This window comes from Lichtheimia ornata (assembly GCF_029851405.1).
Source record: "Lichtheimia ornata isolate CBS 291.66 chromosome Unknown scaffold00081, whole genome shotgun sequence".
NCBI lineage: Eukaryota > Fungi > Mucoromycota > Mucoromycetes > Mucorales > Lichtheimiaceae > Lichtheimia > Lichtheimia ornata.
In genome coordinates, this window is record NW_026695401.1 from 22,930 (window position 1) to 37,439 (window position 14,510).

The 14,510-nt window shown below is 43.8% G+C and overlaps 4 protein-coding genes across 4 annotated transcripts; 1 reads left to right on the forward strand and 3 right to left on the reverse strand.

Moving 5' to 3' along the window:
- Nucleotides 1-2,724: 2,724 nt before the first annotated feature.
- Nucleotides 2,725-4,161, reverse strand: O0I10_011031 (uncharacterized protein; the record flags this gene model as incomplete). The annotated part of the gene is made up of 3 exons (XM_058491004.1): nucleotides 2,725-3,132; nucleotides 3,197-3,721; nucleotides 3,796-4,161. 3 exons carry the CDS (start codon nucleotides 4,159-4,161, stop codon nucleotides 2,725-2,727), a joined length of 1,299 nt encoding a protein of 432 aa, XP_058338196.1.
- Nucleotides 4,162-7,256: 3,095 nt separating this feature from the next.
- O0I10_011032 (uncharacterized protein) lies at nucleotides 7,257-9,940 on the forward strand (the record flags this gene model as incomplete). Its single annotated transcript, XM_058491005.1, has 5 exons — nucleotides 7,257-7,445; nucleotides 7,516-7,599; nucleotides 7,653-8,249; nucleotides 8,319-8,653; nucleotides 8,761-9,940. 5 exons carry the CDS (start codon nucleotides 7,257-7,259, stop codon nucleotides 9,938-9,940), a joined length of 2,385 nt encoding a protein of 794 aa, XP_058338197.1.
- A 463-nt stretch (nucleotides 9,941-10,403) lies between these two features.
- On the reverse strand, nucleotides 10,404-12,203 carry O0I10_011033 (uncharacterized protein; the record flags this gene model as incomplete). Its single annotated transcript, XM_058491006.1, has 5 exons — nucleotides 10,404-11,000; nucleotides 11,064-11,340; nucleotides 11,426-11,641; nucleotides 11,700-11,944; nucleotides 12,096-12,203. The coding sequence occupies 5 exons, from the start codon at nucleotides 12,201-12,203 to the stop codon at nucleotides 10,404-10,406; spliced, it is 1,443 nt and encodes a 480-aa protein (XP_058338198.1).
- A 546-nt stretch (nucleotides 12,204-12,749) lies between these two features.
- O0I10_011034 (uncharacterized protein) lies at nucleotides 12,750-14,218 on the reverse strand (the record flags this gene model as incomplete). The annotated part of the gene is made up of 5 exons (XM_058491007.1): nucleotides 12,750-13,433; nucleotides 13,495-13,570; nucleotides 13,648-13,772; nucleotides 13,834-14,027; nucleotides 14,101-14,218. 5 exons carry the CDS (start codon nucleotides 14,216-14,218, stop codon nucleotides 12,750-12,752), a joined length of 1,197 nt encoding a protein of 398 aa, XP_058338199.1.
- Between the last annotated feature and the right edge of the window lie 292 nt (nucleotides 14,219-14,510).

Below are 14,510 nucleotides of genomic sequence, written 5' to 3' on the forward strand. Positions count from 1 at the left end.
AAGACGTTCACAAAGATGCAGTTACACACGACGGGCTATTCATTGCCATGGGTGTAGGGATAAATAATAAACACGGAACGCTCTGCAAACAGGAAAGGTAGGCTTTTTTCTTCTTTGTGTCAATTTTGGGTCTCACGTTTGAGGAGCTGAATGAGGCGTATCATCAATTGGCATCTGACAATGGGAAAAAGGAAAGTTGTGAGTTTAACGTTTGTGTATTTATAATGCTACTGCTGCCTCGCTTGATACTTTAATCACTCCACCAATATCGAGTTGAAGGACCCTCAAAGTGCAAGTGGGCCTTTTTCAGGGCGACTGCAACCACACAGACATCGGTGTGCAATGTTTGACAGTAATTAGATGGCTGCGGAAGGCAATGTGGCGATCGTCATGTTGTTTTGTTTTGTCTCACTTACCGTGCACTCGACGATAAAGGTGGTTTGTTTCTATGTAGTTGACCAATCGGAGTCATTCCATTGCGTAAAGAACTGTCGAGAGGGCGCTTATTGCCATGGAAACAAAAACTGCCAGGAAACCCGCCCCAAAACTTTTGCATGAATGCTGAATTGGGCGTTATATGTAGCAAGATCAGCTCACATGAAATTATTGGATGATATCGGAATACACTTCAATTGTCAAAAGTGGTATGACAAAGATGTGCTGCTGCTGCTGATGTCGTTTTGTGCTGGGTCCCATCATCAATGTAGCAATGGCATGTTGAAGAATCCTCTAACAACAAAGTTTAAGAGCAATAGGCTGTGCTCGCGTGCACAGGCTCCTGTACCTCGACTTTAAAGTAGAATGGCCCCGTGAGCCTACGCTTGCTCACATGTTGTTGTTTACTTTTTGCACAACATCACATTCATTTACATCCATATTTCTATTCAATTCTTTCTCCGAGAAGATGAGAATATAAATCACCATAGAAACGCATTCAACATTGTTCAATCTCTTTTTTTTCATCATCATCCCAAAGTGATCCACAAACAACAGCCAGTACGTCTCTTTTTTAATCCCAATGAATGCCCTCCATCTCACACTATCGTTGCTATAGAAAATGTCCTTACCATCCAAGGCAAATCGGACCTGTCATCAATGCCATTTGACATTCAAGACCCCATCCGGTCTCAGGCGTCACCTTACAATTAGTAACGAGCACAGAGAAGAACACCGTCATTTTAAATGTGCCATGTCTTGTGTCTTGCCACAGTTTCACCCAGAAGATCAATAACTTTTGATACCAAACATTTTGTACTCACACCTCCTTTGTATCATAATGTCCTTTTCTCTATTTCCATAATGAAACCCACATGATGCATCATCATCATTCATTGTCTCCATTCATTGTTATCTAACGCATTCTTCATCATAGCACCTATGTGCACCACCATCCTCGACCTATTCACGACCAAAGAAGTATACGCAGTATGCCCTTTAAAAAATCCCTTTTTATATTCCATGTTGCCAATCATAGATACACAAATGGGAGAAGCGATTCTAGTCGAAGGGTGATATAGAACGTGAAAATGATTTGGTCGGTCTTCGTATTCCCCATGTGCCGAATCTTGAAGCAGACGCCAAAGAGCTGTTGAAATCCGTGCTCGATCCCATAGCAACGTATCGAAAACGTCGGCATAGTTGCTTCCTTGTTGTGTTACCATCCACTCCCAAATATGTTGTGTCCTCCATGATCCGCTGCTGTAAAAGGATGTTGTGGGATGGCGTTTCTACTAACTTCCTGAAGAGATGAATGATGTTTTTAGGATACAAGTAAACGGGATCTTACATCTATATGGACCTACCCTTGTTTCATCAGAACCTTTAATAAGGATTTGCTTGTTGATGGCTCCTCAAATCCACCGTGTCGTTTGTTGCATGCTAATGGATATCCTGATGCTAGATACCACAAGGATTAGAATCCATACCTTATTGCTCCTCTAAATGCTTTTGGCACTGCTGCATACAATAACTTGTTTCACCTATGTTCTCGATGCACATCACCATGGGTTGTAAGGACATGTAAAGTGCGTAACATCTGCTGGTGCGTATGGTTGAGCCCTTGTCGTCAAGACCTTGTATCCAATAGAGTACTAGTAACGAACCTGATTACGCCCATTTTGTTGGCTCAATAAAGTTGAACGTTGCAATTGCATTTAGGAACATGTCGTTGATCGGCAATGCAGAGGAGTGTAGGAATGCCAGTGATTGAGAAAGCAAATGGAAGGAAAAGGGGGAAGGGAAGCTGACTGAGACACGAGAAGGGCGAGTAGCAGTGTAACAAAGGCCGCTGCATTAACGTTGTTGCCAAGCGGAAAGTCCCCGCCAACATGGTTCGGTTGACAAATCTCATATGCAGTGTCAATCCCACACATCATCCATCAGCTGACATAACCTTGTTATAGCCATGATGACATCCGCATCATCGGTACGGGGAGCTTAATGGCTTGTAGTTGTTATTACAACAAGGAGACGATACAAAAAAGGAACATGTTGTTGTTGACGTATGTTTATGTTTATGGATTGTGGCATATAAGATATACAAAAGAAAAAAGGAAACGCAGCTAGACAAAACAATCTACACACATGGGAGCAAAAGCAAAAAAAAAAAAAAGAAAGAATAAAAGTGGGTGGTGGGATACAACAAAAGAGAGATTGGGGATAGGGGTAATACACAAGTGTGGATCGTCAAGCGAGAGAGAGAGAGAGAGAGAGTCTTTGTGTTATTTACTCGCCACCATTGTAGATGAGGAGATTGGGAGTGTCACTGGGAACAGTGCTAAGCTTATCCTTTGAAGCCATTTCAAGAATCTTATCTTTGATTTCCTTGGGGCTGGCGCCATTCTCAGTCATACTCAAAAAGTAGGCGGCCAAACCAGCGACATGGGGTGATGCCATCGAAGTGCCGGAAATGGTATTGGTGGCATACTTGCTACCCTTCCATACGGATTGGATGTTGAGACCAGGAGCAAAGACATCAACGCATTTGCCGTAATTTGAAAAGTAAGCACGCGTATCATAGAGAGTGGATGCACCCACAGTGATAGCATTTTCAGCAGCGGCTGGTGAATAATCACAAGCATCACGGTTGTCATTTCCTGCTGCAACAGCAAACACCATCCCTGCGTCAACAGCCTATAACAACAAACATGAGCATTTTTTTTCGTTTCAAGTGTGTGAAGAAACAAAATCAACTTACCCCATTGACGGCCAAATCCAATGATGGCGATTTACCACCACCCAAACTCATGTTGGCAACGGATCCCTTGTAAGTCTTGCCAGTCTTTTTAGCTTGAATGGAGTCCTTGGTATGTTGTTCAGTGGCCCAATCAACGCCACGTACAACATCAGCCATGGTACCAGAGCCATTGGAGCGCAGCACCTTGACGGCCACAGGAGATGCTTTCTTTGCTACGCCATACTTTTTGCCAGCAATGGTGCCTGCACAGTGTGAACCATGACCATTGCCATCTTCATCTTCATCACCACTGGGTACGGTTTCTCCCCATTTAGCACGGCCTTCAAAGTCAACATGGTCCACATTGATACCGGTATCAATGACGTACACCTTGACATCTCTTCCGGCAGCATCGGCGTCATAGCTATACTTGTTAAAGTCCGAGAGGGAAAGTCGTTCACGGTGTGAAATACGTGCGAGACCCCAAGGTGCATTACGTTGCAACTCGCTGGTGTAGACCATGGAGTTCTTTTCAACAAAGGCAACCTAAAGAGACACACAACAACAATGAGCATCATCATTATCATGGATGCCAAGTGTCTATTACTACTACTACTTACATCTTCGGATCGTCGAATCATTTCAAGCACATCTTGGCCAAAAGTGCCAGCGTAACCCTTAAGGTTGGGCATGTCATAAACATGACGAATACCAATGGAATCAGGATGCAACCAAGATTCTAGCAAGCTTTGGCCTCTTGATGCCGTCATGGATTGTACCCAGCCGGTGTGCTCTTGGACTCTTTGTGGTTGGATATGGTTCTTGAGCACCACAATGTATTGGTCTGTCACTGATTCGCTTTCGCTTGATACATAAAGAGGGGCCGCGTAACCACCATCGTTATCATCCGAAAAGTGGAATGGCACAGCAGCAGCCATCGAACTGGTGGCAAACAATAGAAAACCAGCGGCAATGGAAAGTTTCATGGTGTTGATTGTTTAGTGTGTGTGTGTGTGTGTATGTGGCAAGTAAGGTGAAAAAAGAAGAAAAAGATAAAAGAGTAAAGAAAAAGCAGGAGAAAGGGATCCCTGGGGAAAAATGTGTCAGCGGAGGTGCAGCCGCATATATTTTCATGCTGCACCCCGATAAGGAAAAGCCAAAGTCTGTAAATGACGTATAGAGCCGAGCACCAATCCCATACTTTCTAGCGCCATTCTTCTTGAAACACCACAATAATACTCTCACACGCACACACATTATCATTTCCACAACACACATGACGTCCACTGCACCACTCACATTATTATATTCTGTGTCCTCCTGCATAATCTATTATGCTATCATTGAAGAGGAAGAGGAGGGTCCCATTACTACTTTTTATCAACAGCAGCAATAATGACAACAGCAACAACCTGTGTTTGATATCATGCTTATCATGATACAGTGCATGAATGCCAAGGAAGCTACGCCTATCGGGCATTGGGTAAGATCGACTCAATTTTGTCAACAGCGCGCACACCCGGTGCTATCTGATATTTGGGGATGAACCATAATACAACAACCTTACATTTTGGCGGGTGAAGTTCACGAGGCCAGCATCACAGGGCCAACCCCCCTTCTTTACCCTTTTGAATGTGAAAAAGTAGGAATAAAATACCTATTGGATTCACCTGACCTACCCATGCGATTGCATGGCAAAGCATATTGTTACACAGACGATTCCTTTTCATTGCAGCATTGTGTGTGTGCGTGTGTGTGCGTGTATGTGATATCACACACCCATCGTCGTGTGAAGCATGTCGTAAGCCATTATTGAATCCTATAATGCACTTTAGATGGATGTATGTGGTCTCTGTATAAGCGAGCTATAACTTTTGGACGATGATCAATGTGCATCTTGTTTTGCATATATGTTGTTTTCTTTCACGGGTAATACGACGTATGTTGTTAGTCTCATCCATCATCATCTTATCATCACCAGCAAAAATTACGCAAAGGGGTCTCGACTGCTGCGTTGTGTATAGCGTTTTTTCCCCTAACCAATAATGATGATGACTGAGCACGGTCCCTCTTTTCTCATTTCACGGTTGCTATCGATGGGGGCCGTGGCACTCGTAGGCGTGGGTGTGATCGGATCAGTATCACTACATGTACTCAGTATATGACGGTGCAACATGAACGCTGTGTTGCCATTGATAAGGGTCTATGCTGCCGATGGCGTATTACTCAAAATGCCGCAACGGTCGGATGAATGATTTCACGATCTTTGATGAATGCCGCTTCACCACCTCCAAGATCAAAGGTCAACAATGCTGCCGGCTCATTGTTCATGAAAGGCTCATTATTCACTATCACCTTGCATCTTTGTCACCAGATGATGTTGGCGTAAGCACGTGATAAGTGGTAAAATGGTGTAAAAGTGGTGATGATAAACCTGCTTTTAGGCAATAACCTTCACCAATCATTACTCGGTTGGCGCATGCCCTACGAATTGCAAAAGGCACGCTGTACGTAAGAATTGAAGTCTTTACATTCACATCATAATGCCATTGTGCGACCTCTTTTAGAGAAAGAAAGGATCGTGTGCAACAGAATGGTTGCAGAATTAGAGTGCGCGTGTTGAAAGCTGGCTTGTGCACTGTTATGTACCTGAGATTGCATAGTGCAAATGAAAATCAGGGAGTGATCGGTGCAATAGGATGGGACAACAACAAGGAAATTTACGGGTGTTTCCGAAGAATGAAGGTGAACCCAATTATACCTTGACAAACCATAAATCAAGAACGCGTGCTGAAACGTTTTGGCGGGAGAAGAGAGCGAGAGAGCTCGCTAATGATGGTGACAATGCGAATTTTTTTTAAAGTTGAAGCTACAAAGACACACCGTTACATGGAATGCCAAGTTGGTACAACTTTTTTGTGAAAATCAGTGTGACAACAACAAGGAGTCCATCATGATGAAGGAGTAAGTTCGAGAGCGTTTTTAAGATGATCGGCTAAGATTGGACATACGCATCATCCAATCATCTTGCTATTCTACAAGCAAGCACGGTTGATGAATGGAAGATGATGGTGGCTGTTGTTGTTGTAAGTATGTTTATTGAATATCATTTATGGAGGGGGAGAGAGGACCGTGCACAATGACAACAAGGCATTACATTCAACGTGTATTTTTGCTATATACAAATTTTCATCCGTTGATGGTGTTGTCCAATGCGTGAAGAGTCCGCATGGGTGGGACACGGACCAGGGGGAAAGGGAGAAGACGAAATATGGATAGCTCAGCTATGTACAACGGTAACACACACGCACACCATACGCAATCACCTTTGATTGACCGCCGATTGTATCCTCATCCAGACGCTATTATGAAATGCATTGATCATTATTATGTGAACAACAAATGTTGCTTTGGTGGGTGTGTGATTGGCACGTGTAGAAATATCAAAGATCCCAACAACAGCAACAGCAGCATGATAGTGTGTTAATTGATGGGCGTAACAACAATCGTGTTCTCGTGGACAAAGCTGTGTGTATCTCCTAGTAGCATGGATGCTGATGACTATCACAAGATGTGAACATGTACTCTGCATAGTGTTGGCATCCCATCCGGTGCACCAGGATACAGGATGCACGTAGGTTGTTGAGAAGGAAACCACATTCGATGTGCATTGTCATCAGCAGAGTGGTGCCAAGTACATGGCATCTCTCTCTCATCACTCTCACTCTGTCGCTTGACATCAAATTGCCAAATTGGGATGTACCCAAACAGTTGCCCAAACAGGGTACACAATAATGATCACTAAGGGTATTGAGTAAGGTGTGTGTGTGGGGGGTTAAGTTATACAATTCACTGTTAACTCGAATAGTGTTGACAAGGGCAATAAGCACACTCGCGGGATCATCATCGGATGTCCCTGTTAAGGCAATCCCGCTCTCTTCTTGTTTTTAATCCCTCTCTCTTTCTCTCTTTCTTATATATATATAACTCCCTCTTTTGTGAGTGCCCGCCTTGTTTAATCCATTGTGCAGTTTTCCCCTCCTCTTCTTCCTCTCTCCCACACTTGGTTCCGATATCATTGATGGTGGTTCCAGAAACACTTGCAACAACAACCTCAACAACGCGACACAGCGTAGCTAGCAATGCGTCAGGCAACACTGTATTGAATCACAATGGGGGTCGACATCTTGAAATTGCTGCCATTGAGTCTACATTTATGGTGCACGAATACAATCGCAAGAAGCGTAAATGGGTCAAAAAAGCGAGAACTGTATGTAGTACTTGAATACATGGCATACACACGTCCCCACACACATTCACTCATCAATGCGTCTCTTAAGGTGTTCAATGTGATTGTGGAAGATATGAATGATAGTCGTTCCTTGGTGCGTTATATTAATGATTTCATTGAATTTGACAAGAGGGTAAGTGTCATGCGAAATGTCTCTTGAATTGGTGACTGAAACCTATCCAACAGATCAAAGCGCATTACCGAAAATGTCGTATTCCGCTACCACCACTCGTCGAACCACAGCTGTACGATCAACGCTCTTCATCTCCACGACGTAATAACGGTGGGATTACAGCATTCTTGTCACGTTTATCAAGCCTAAGATACACCAAAAGCAACTCACAAAAGATCGAATCCTATTTACGACGATGTGCTCTTCATCCAACGGTGGGTCGATCCAGCTTGTTAAGAGATTTCTTGTCGGCACAAAGGAACGAGGATAGGATATTACCATTGCACAGCATCTTGGAGGAAATTCAAGCGGATCATCAAGAGAATCAACGTCGAATGTCTCAAGAACAGCAGCAGCACGTGTCATCATCATCATGTCATCCACGCACTATTCCCGATCATCTCATTCCACCAGCAACAGAAAAGCACTATTCATCTTCAGTGATCATTCATGACGACGACGATGATGAGGATGATCGTATATCCAACATGTCCATTATGACAACACCCGTTGAACAACCACAACAACAACAATCATCACAAGAGGAGGAAAAGATTTGTATCCATGACTTTAGTCTCATCAAGGTGCTTGGTGGTGGATGTATGGGAAAGGTAAGTGGGTAGTCATGGAAACGAATATGACTACTACGAGGAGGGCTAATTGAGGGAATTATAATATAGGTGTTCTTGGTGAGACGACCCCAATCAAGCAAATTGCTGGCACTAAAAGCAATTCCCAAGCCGATGGTGTTTGTTCATAGCCAGATTGAGCACGCAAAAACAGAACGCCATATCCTAACGAAATTGGGTCAGGCACGACATCCATTCCTAGTACGGCTACGTTACGCATTCCAAGATCCAAAGTTCTTGTTCCTGGCTTTTGATTTTCATGCAGGCGGTGATTTGGCTACACAACTCAAACTCCACACACGCTTTTCACCTGAACGATGTCGACTCTATGCAGCTGAAATCTTGCTTGGATTACAAGAGCTTCATAGATGGGGTATTCTCTATCGGTAAGTAGTGGTGATGGTGAGGATGAGGATGATGATGGGAATATGAGGGTATGTGGTTTGTCACACAGACTCTAAACCTTGTTTTTTCCTTTTTCTTCCACCATTAGTGATCTTAAACCGGAGAACATCCTAATTGCAGCCGATGGCCATGTTGTATTGACCGACTTTGGGTTGTCAAAATGGTTTTATGACGATGAAGAAGAAAGGACGGATACAATGTGTGGCACGCCTGAGTACCTTGCACCTGAAGTCTTGTTGAGTGAAAAGTACTCTTATGAAGTTGATTATTGGAGCTTTGGCACGATTCTTTATGAAATGATTGATGGCTATCCACCCTTTTACGACGACAATCAAGAAAACATGTATATGCGCATTCTCTCTGCACCACTCGAATTCCATCGCCCTTATTTTGATTCACTCTCCAAGGATTTGTTACGTGGTTTACTTCAACGCAATCCTGCATATCGACTTGGATCGGGACCTGATGGTCAACGTGCTATCCGTAGCCATCGTTACTTTGCTCCACTCGATTGGTCAAGTGTCTATGATAAACGATATCGACCCTCGCATGTGCCGGATCTCAAGACAACCGCTGATTGCTCACACTTTGACCCCGACTATGTCCAACAATCACCACGACTCAGTGCACAACCCTCTGTGAACAATAGCAGCTTCATCACATCAGCCTTTGAAGGCTATTCTTATATCAACGACATGGAATCGACAGCAACCACTTCATCCATCATGTCATTTTCATCAGTATCCTATATGAGTATCGAGGAAGAAACACCCTCTTTTCTTTTGGATGGGGCTGCTGCTGCTGCTGCTGCTGCTTCGTCATCATCATCATCACTCGCAGCCAGTTTAAGCAAGAGTCTGCAGGACAGCAACTTGACCGATCCACATCCACCAGCATTGCATGAACAACAAGCCAATAGCAGTAGTTGTTTCTGGTACAATGATAGTGAAGTCGTGCAATATGATTTGGCCCCTGAAAGCGATGACATTATCCTTTCATCAGTAACAACATCCTCATCCGCTGCTGGTGCATTACAACCTGCCTCTGTATTCCCGCCTGCAAGAGGCTATTATTATCATGGTGGTGGTGGTGCATCCGCTTTGTTCTCCGTGGATGAATACAGCGAAGATAGCGGTAGTGATTATGATCATCATCCTTCATCGACATCTTTAAAAATGCAACAACAACAACAACGGCTAAAAATGATGCCTGGCGGTGGACTTTCTCGTCATTATGGTGCACGTCAAATCAACAATGTCTCCCTCTAATGTCCATCATTATCATAACGACCCCTTTCCTCCTTCTCCTCCTCCTCCTCCTATTCAATCCTTTGTGTAAAAATCATCTACTCATAGCACTCTCTACTCTCTCTCTCTCTCTCTCTCTCTTACTCTCCTTTTCTCTTTTTCCCCCCTTTGTCTTTATCCCTCCCTTGTGTTTTTAGTACTAGATGTCTATCCATTGTATCTTTCCCTTATTACTGTACAAAGTAAAATGTAATCCTACTTTTTTAAAGCTATCATGTCATGTATGTATGTACGTCTATGTGCCTCGGTATGTACATAATGCGTCGTGGTTGAGTGGATAAAAAGAAGGTCCATGCTGTGTCACCTTATCTTACATATTTCATGCAACATGTTGATCCGACGAAATGACAAAAGTGACAGACTTAAAAGGAAAATGCAAACATGGGACATACACACAAGGTATGTAAAAGGGAATATTTACTTGCTATTTACACCATTCATGATTATTGTACAAGAAGCGACGTTCACCCCACTCTGCAAAAATGGGAGATAATACGGGGATGGATGGTAAATGTTCTGCCAATGGTTGTTGTGGGGGGTTATCCGAATTGGTATGTTGATGATGTTGTACATGATGATGATGATGATGATGTTGGAAGTCGTTGGCGCTGTTGCTCTTGTGGAGAAGATTGCTATCATGATCCATACGCAGACTTGGTTTGGATTTTCTATGAAGACGATCGATGGTCTTGCTTTTGGAAATGCGTAAAGCTTCTCGAATATCTTGGGGTATGCGTGGTGTTGTATTGGAAGAGGACGACGAGGAGGAGGAGGAGATGACAGCTTTGGACCATAGTAGGCTCTTTCGAGGTGGTGGGAGTGGCAATACATCAAAGTCTTTTTCAGGACAGCACGTGCTGCTATAAAGAGCATGGTTCTTGTCCTCGCATAAAAAGGTCGATCGTAGAGCTTCAGATGCCTTGATACGACGTGAAGGATCATAAACCAGAAATCGCTTTAGTAGATCCAACATGGATTCTGTGGCTGTGGGAATCATCTTGGCCAAAGGTTTGGTAGGTGACTACACATGATGATGATGATGAGTGGGGGAGCGGGGATGATTGTTTGTTGTTGTTATGGTTACCTGTACAACAAAATCAAAGCCCATCTTGTGAGCTAATTTGACCCCATCGGCCCATTCTCGATCAGACACTGGCTGAGGATGTAATTGTTGCTGTTTCTTGGATCGTCGTTCCGGTTTGCCGAGAACCTGAGTGATACGATACAATTGGTCCACCTCACTACGACCCGGAAATAAAGGCCGCAAAGTCGTCAATTCAGCAAAGATAGCACCCACCGCCCATAGATCGACAGGATAAGAATAATGCGTGGATCGTAACAATACTTCCGGTGCCCTGTACCTGAAACGGAGTCATACATTCAGGAACATAAAAAAAGTGTCAGATTATGTGGGCGTATTATCATATCCCCTTGCTTATTACTTACCACCGTGTGCTCACATAATCAGTATACGGTGGTCGGCTTCTAAGTTCACGAGCAAGTCCAAAATCAGCGAGCTTGATTACAGGCGATAATGGCTGTTCATGATCCTTTGTTGTTGCCGTCGTCGGTGGGGAGCTGATCAGCAGGTTCTCTGGTTTCATGTCACGATGAAAGATGCCTTGTTGATGAAGATGCGCTAATGCTTTCAATATCTGTCGTCTTTGTTGATAGGGTAAGCATGATTATCATCATCATCATCATGGTAAAAGTAGCTTACAAAATGGATCGAATTTCGGCATGATTGAGAGGGCTGTTGGTTTCACGTCGTTGTTTGATAAGTTGATATAGATTGCCTTGATCCATGTATTCCATAATAAAATACAATTCTTTGCTCGGCCCAGTAAAGCTGTCGTGTAATTGTACAATGTTGGGGTGACGAGCAAGTTGCTTAAGTGTCTTGTATTCACGCGTGTTGGTGGATTCAGCTGAATGACTCGTCCGCTTCATCACCTTGATGGCAACCTAACCATGGCACTCCGCATGAGCACAATTCGATAGGGTATATGGCATTGCGTAGTGTGTATGTGTGTGTGTGGCGATGACGGTGTATTGTATAGAGAGAGAGAGAGGAGGAGGATGGGGGTGGGAGAAGAAAAAGAAAAAAGAGACATACAACTTGATGGGTTGCCTTGTGTTGAGCTCTATGGACAGTACCAAAAGAGCCTGTACCCACTTGTTCCAAGAGGTCATATTCGTCGTGGGGAGTCCCTTGACGTGCCATGTAATCAAAGTAAAGGAAGAGAAAGAGAAAGAGGATCTTAGTTCGGATACTCGGTCACCTTTGCACTCTGCCCTTTTGACATTTTTACGCCCGTTTCTCTAATCGGCAGGTCGTCATATGCGGTCTACTTTCTCCTCGCTCCCCCGAATTCCTCTTTGTACACCTCCCCCATCAATCTCAGCATTCAACATGAAATACACCATTGCCAGGGCAAGTTAAAAATAGTCTCATCATCATCCTCTCTCCCATTCTCTTTTCATCCATCTCTCTCGCTCTCTCATTTCCCCCATTCCAATTACATGTTCATCGGCGGCATATGGATATGGTAACAATGAAGTTGCATGTACTATCGTCGCTGATGTAAATCATTCATCTCCTCCTCACGTGCTTGTAAAGAGAAAAACACAATGGATCACATTTTCATGCAGATGCTGCATTCTCACACATCAAGTGATATACATAATAATAAATCGAATGATGATCATGGTAATAGTAATAGTAGTAGCTTTGTTTTCTCATCATCCAATAATCCCACGTTGACGTCAACTATACTAGAAGGTCCCAATAATAGATGCTTGTTGCTGTTGCAGCTACCAGTAGTGATGCCGTCACCATCATTGTCCATGACAACCCAACAGGATAATTCCATTCCCGCCTACGTTGCTTCCACAATGCATATTCTTGTTTGATCTCCTCGGTGGTATCGGGAACAACTTGCACCATCAGGTACTTGTGATCACTGGCACGATAATCGTCATTGCCACGAGCTCTCTTTACTGTTCTCAAACACCGCAGCAGTGTCCAATCCAGCTTAGCCTTAAACAATCCAAAGTACGCTGGATTCTCGAGTGTCACCTCTTGTGCTGACCAAGGATCATAAAATCCAGGATTACGTGCTTGGCGTAAAACGTCCTCGCTAAAGCCACTCAACCACCTTGCAAGCCTTTGGGGAAGAAGGAAATAGGCAGCACCCATAAGCTGTGTATTAACTGGTCCATCATGGTCGTGGAAAGATAACACGTGGCTGTCCCACCATCCACTCTCGGTATCGCCTAGGCTTAGGAACCGGTACCGATCCCTTGCGTACTTCCATGATAATCGTGCAATAGTATGAGCCATTGTGTTGAGATCGCCACCAATCACTTGATGCGGGATCCTTTTGCTATGTTGTCGGGCATCTTCCAGTACTTCGGAAAAGCTGCTTACTCGGCCAATAATTCCCGTAAAGACCTATCATACTTGCAATGTTAATCCTATGTAGATCCATACCTTGTTCTCTCCATATCCATACCTCCAAATGAACGCAATAACAAAGAATGGGTGGCATCTCTGCTGCATGTACAGTACCGGCCAATGTATATCGCTGCCTGTTTTTCGTTCCCACTTGTGAATAAGGAGAGAGTCCTCCACCATCATGATCATCATAAAAGTAAAAATACGTTACCCTATCCTTGGTTCTCGAAGCTTTTCACCCTCATGATCCCAATCATATCCATGGTATTGATGCTGCAGCACTCTGAATTCAATGTCATGCTTGGACAAAATGGCATTGCCATGCACGCCACCACCCTAAATCCCATATGTATGTGTATCAGCAACAATAAGAAACATTGTGAATCATGCAACTAACCTCATCTCGTGGCTGTCGTATCGGGCTATCGATTTCCAGGAACTCGCATACAAATCCACCTTTGACCTTCAATGCCTTGCATAGCTCTTTCATATGGTCACGACTCCCGGATCGACGACATCCAATATCAATCTCTTGCAAAATATACACGTCGGCATCGAGTTCTTTCAACGTATCAATAATGGCCTTGGATTCTAGCATCGAATGCAAAGCATTGTGAGCCATGAAGCTCGCCATGGTGGGTGGTGGTATACACGCATTCATTACCATAGTTGCGTTCAACATTCCACTGCACAATCTTGAGCGACGATCGTGAATTGTCGATACTGCTGGTGGAATCGCTTGCTCGGTAGTCAAACGTTAATAACTCGCCGGGAGCAACCATAGAGTTTGGTATGTAGAATGAAAAGAATTAGACAACCCCTTCCACACAGGCACCGATTATTGGACACGTGATTCTTACACTCGCCCACCCATCCTTTATTCTGATGCTCTTTTTAACATCTACCACCCATAAAGCAATTACCTTTGAATAAACGAAGAGAGTCTAATTGATTATACGCACACTTGGTTGTGGATTCACTCATACACTCATAGTACATGTGGCCTTGGATTAGCTATAGAAATGTTGTCAGTCGCAAAGCCATTGTCAGGCACGGATCAAATGCGGTTTATCG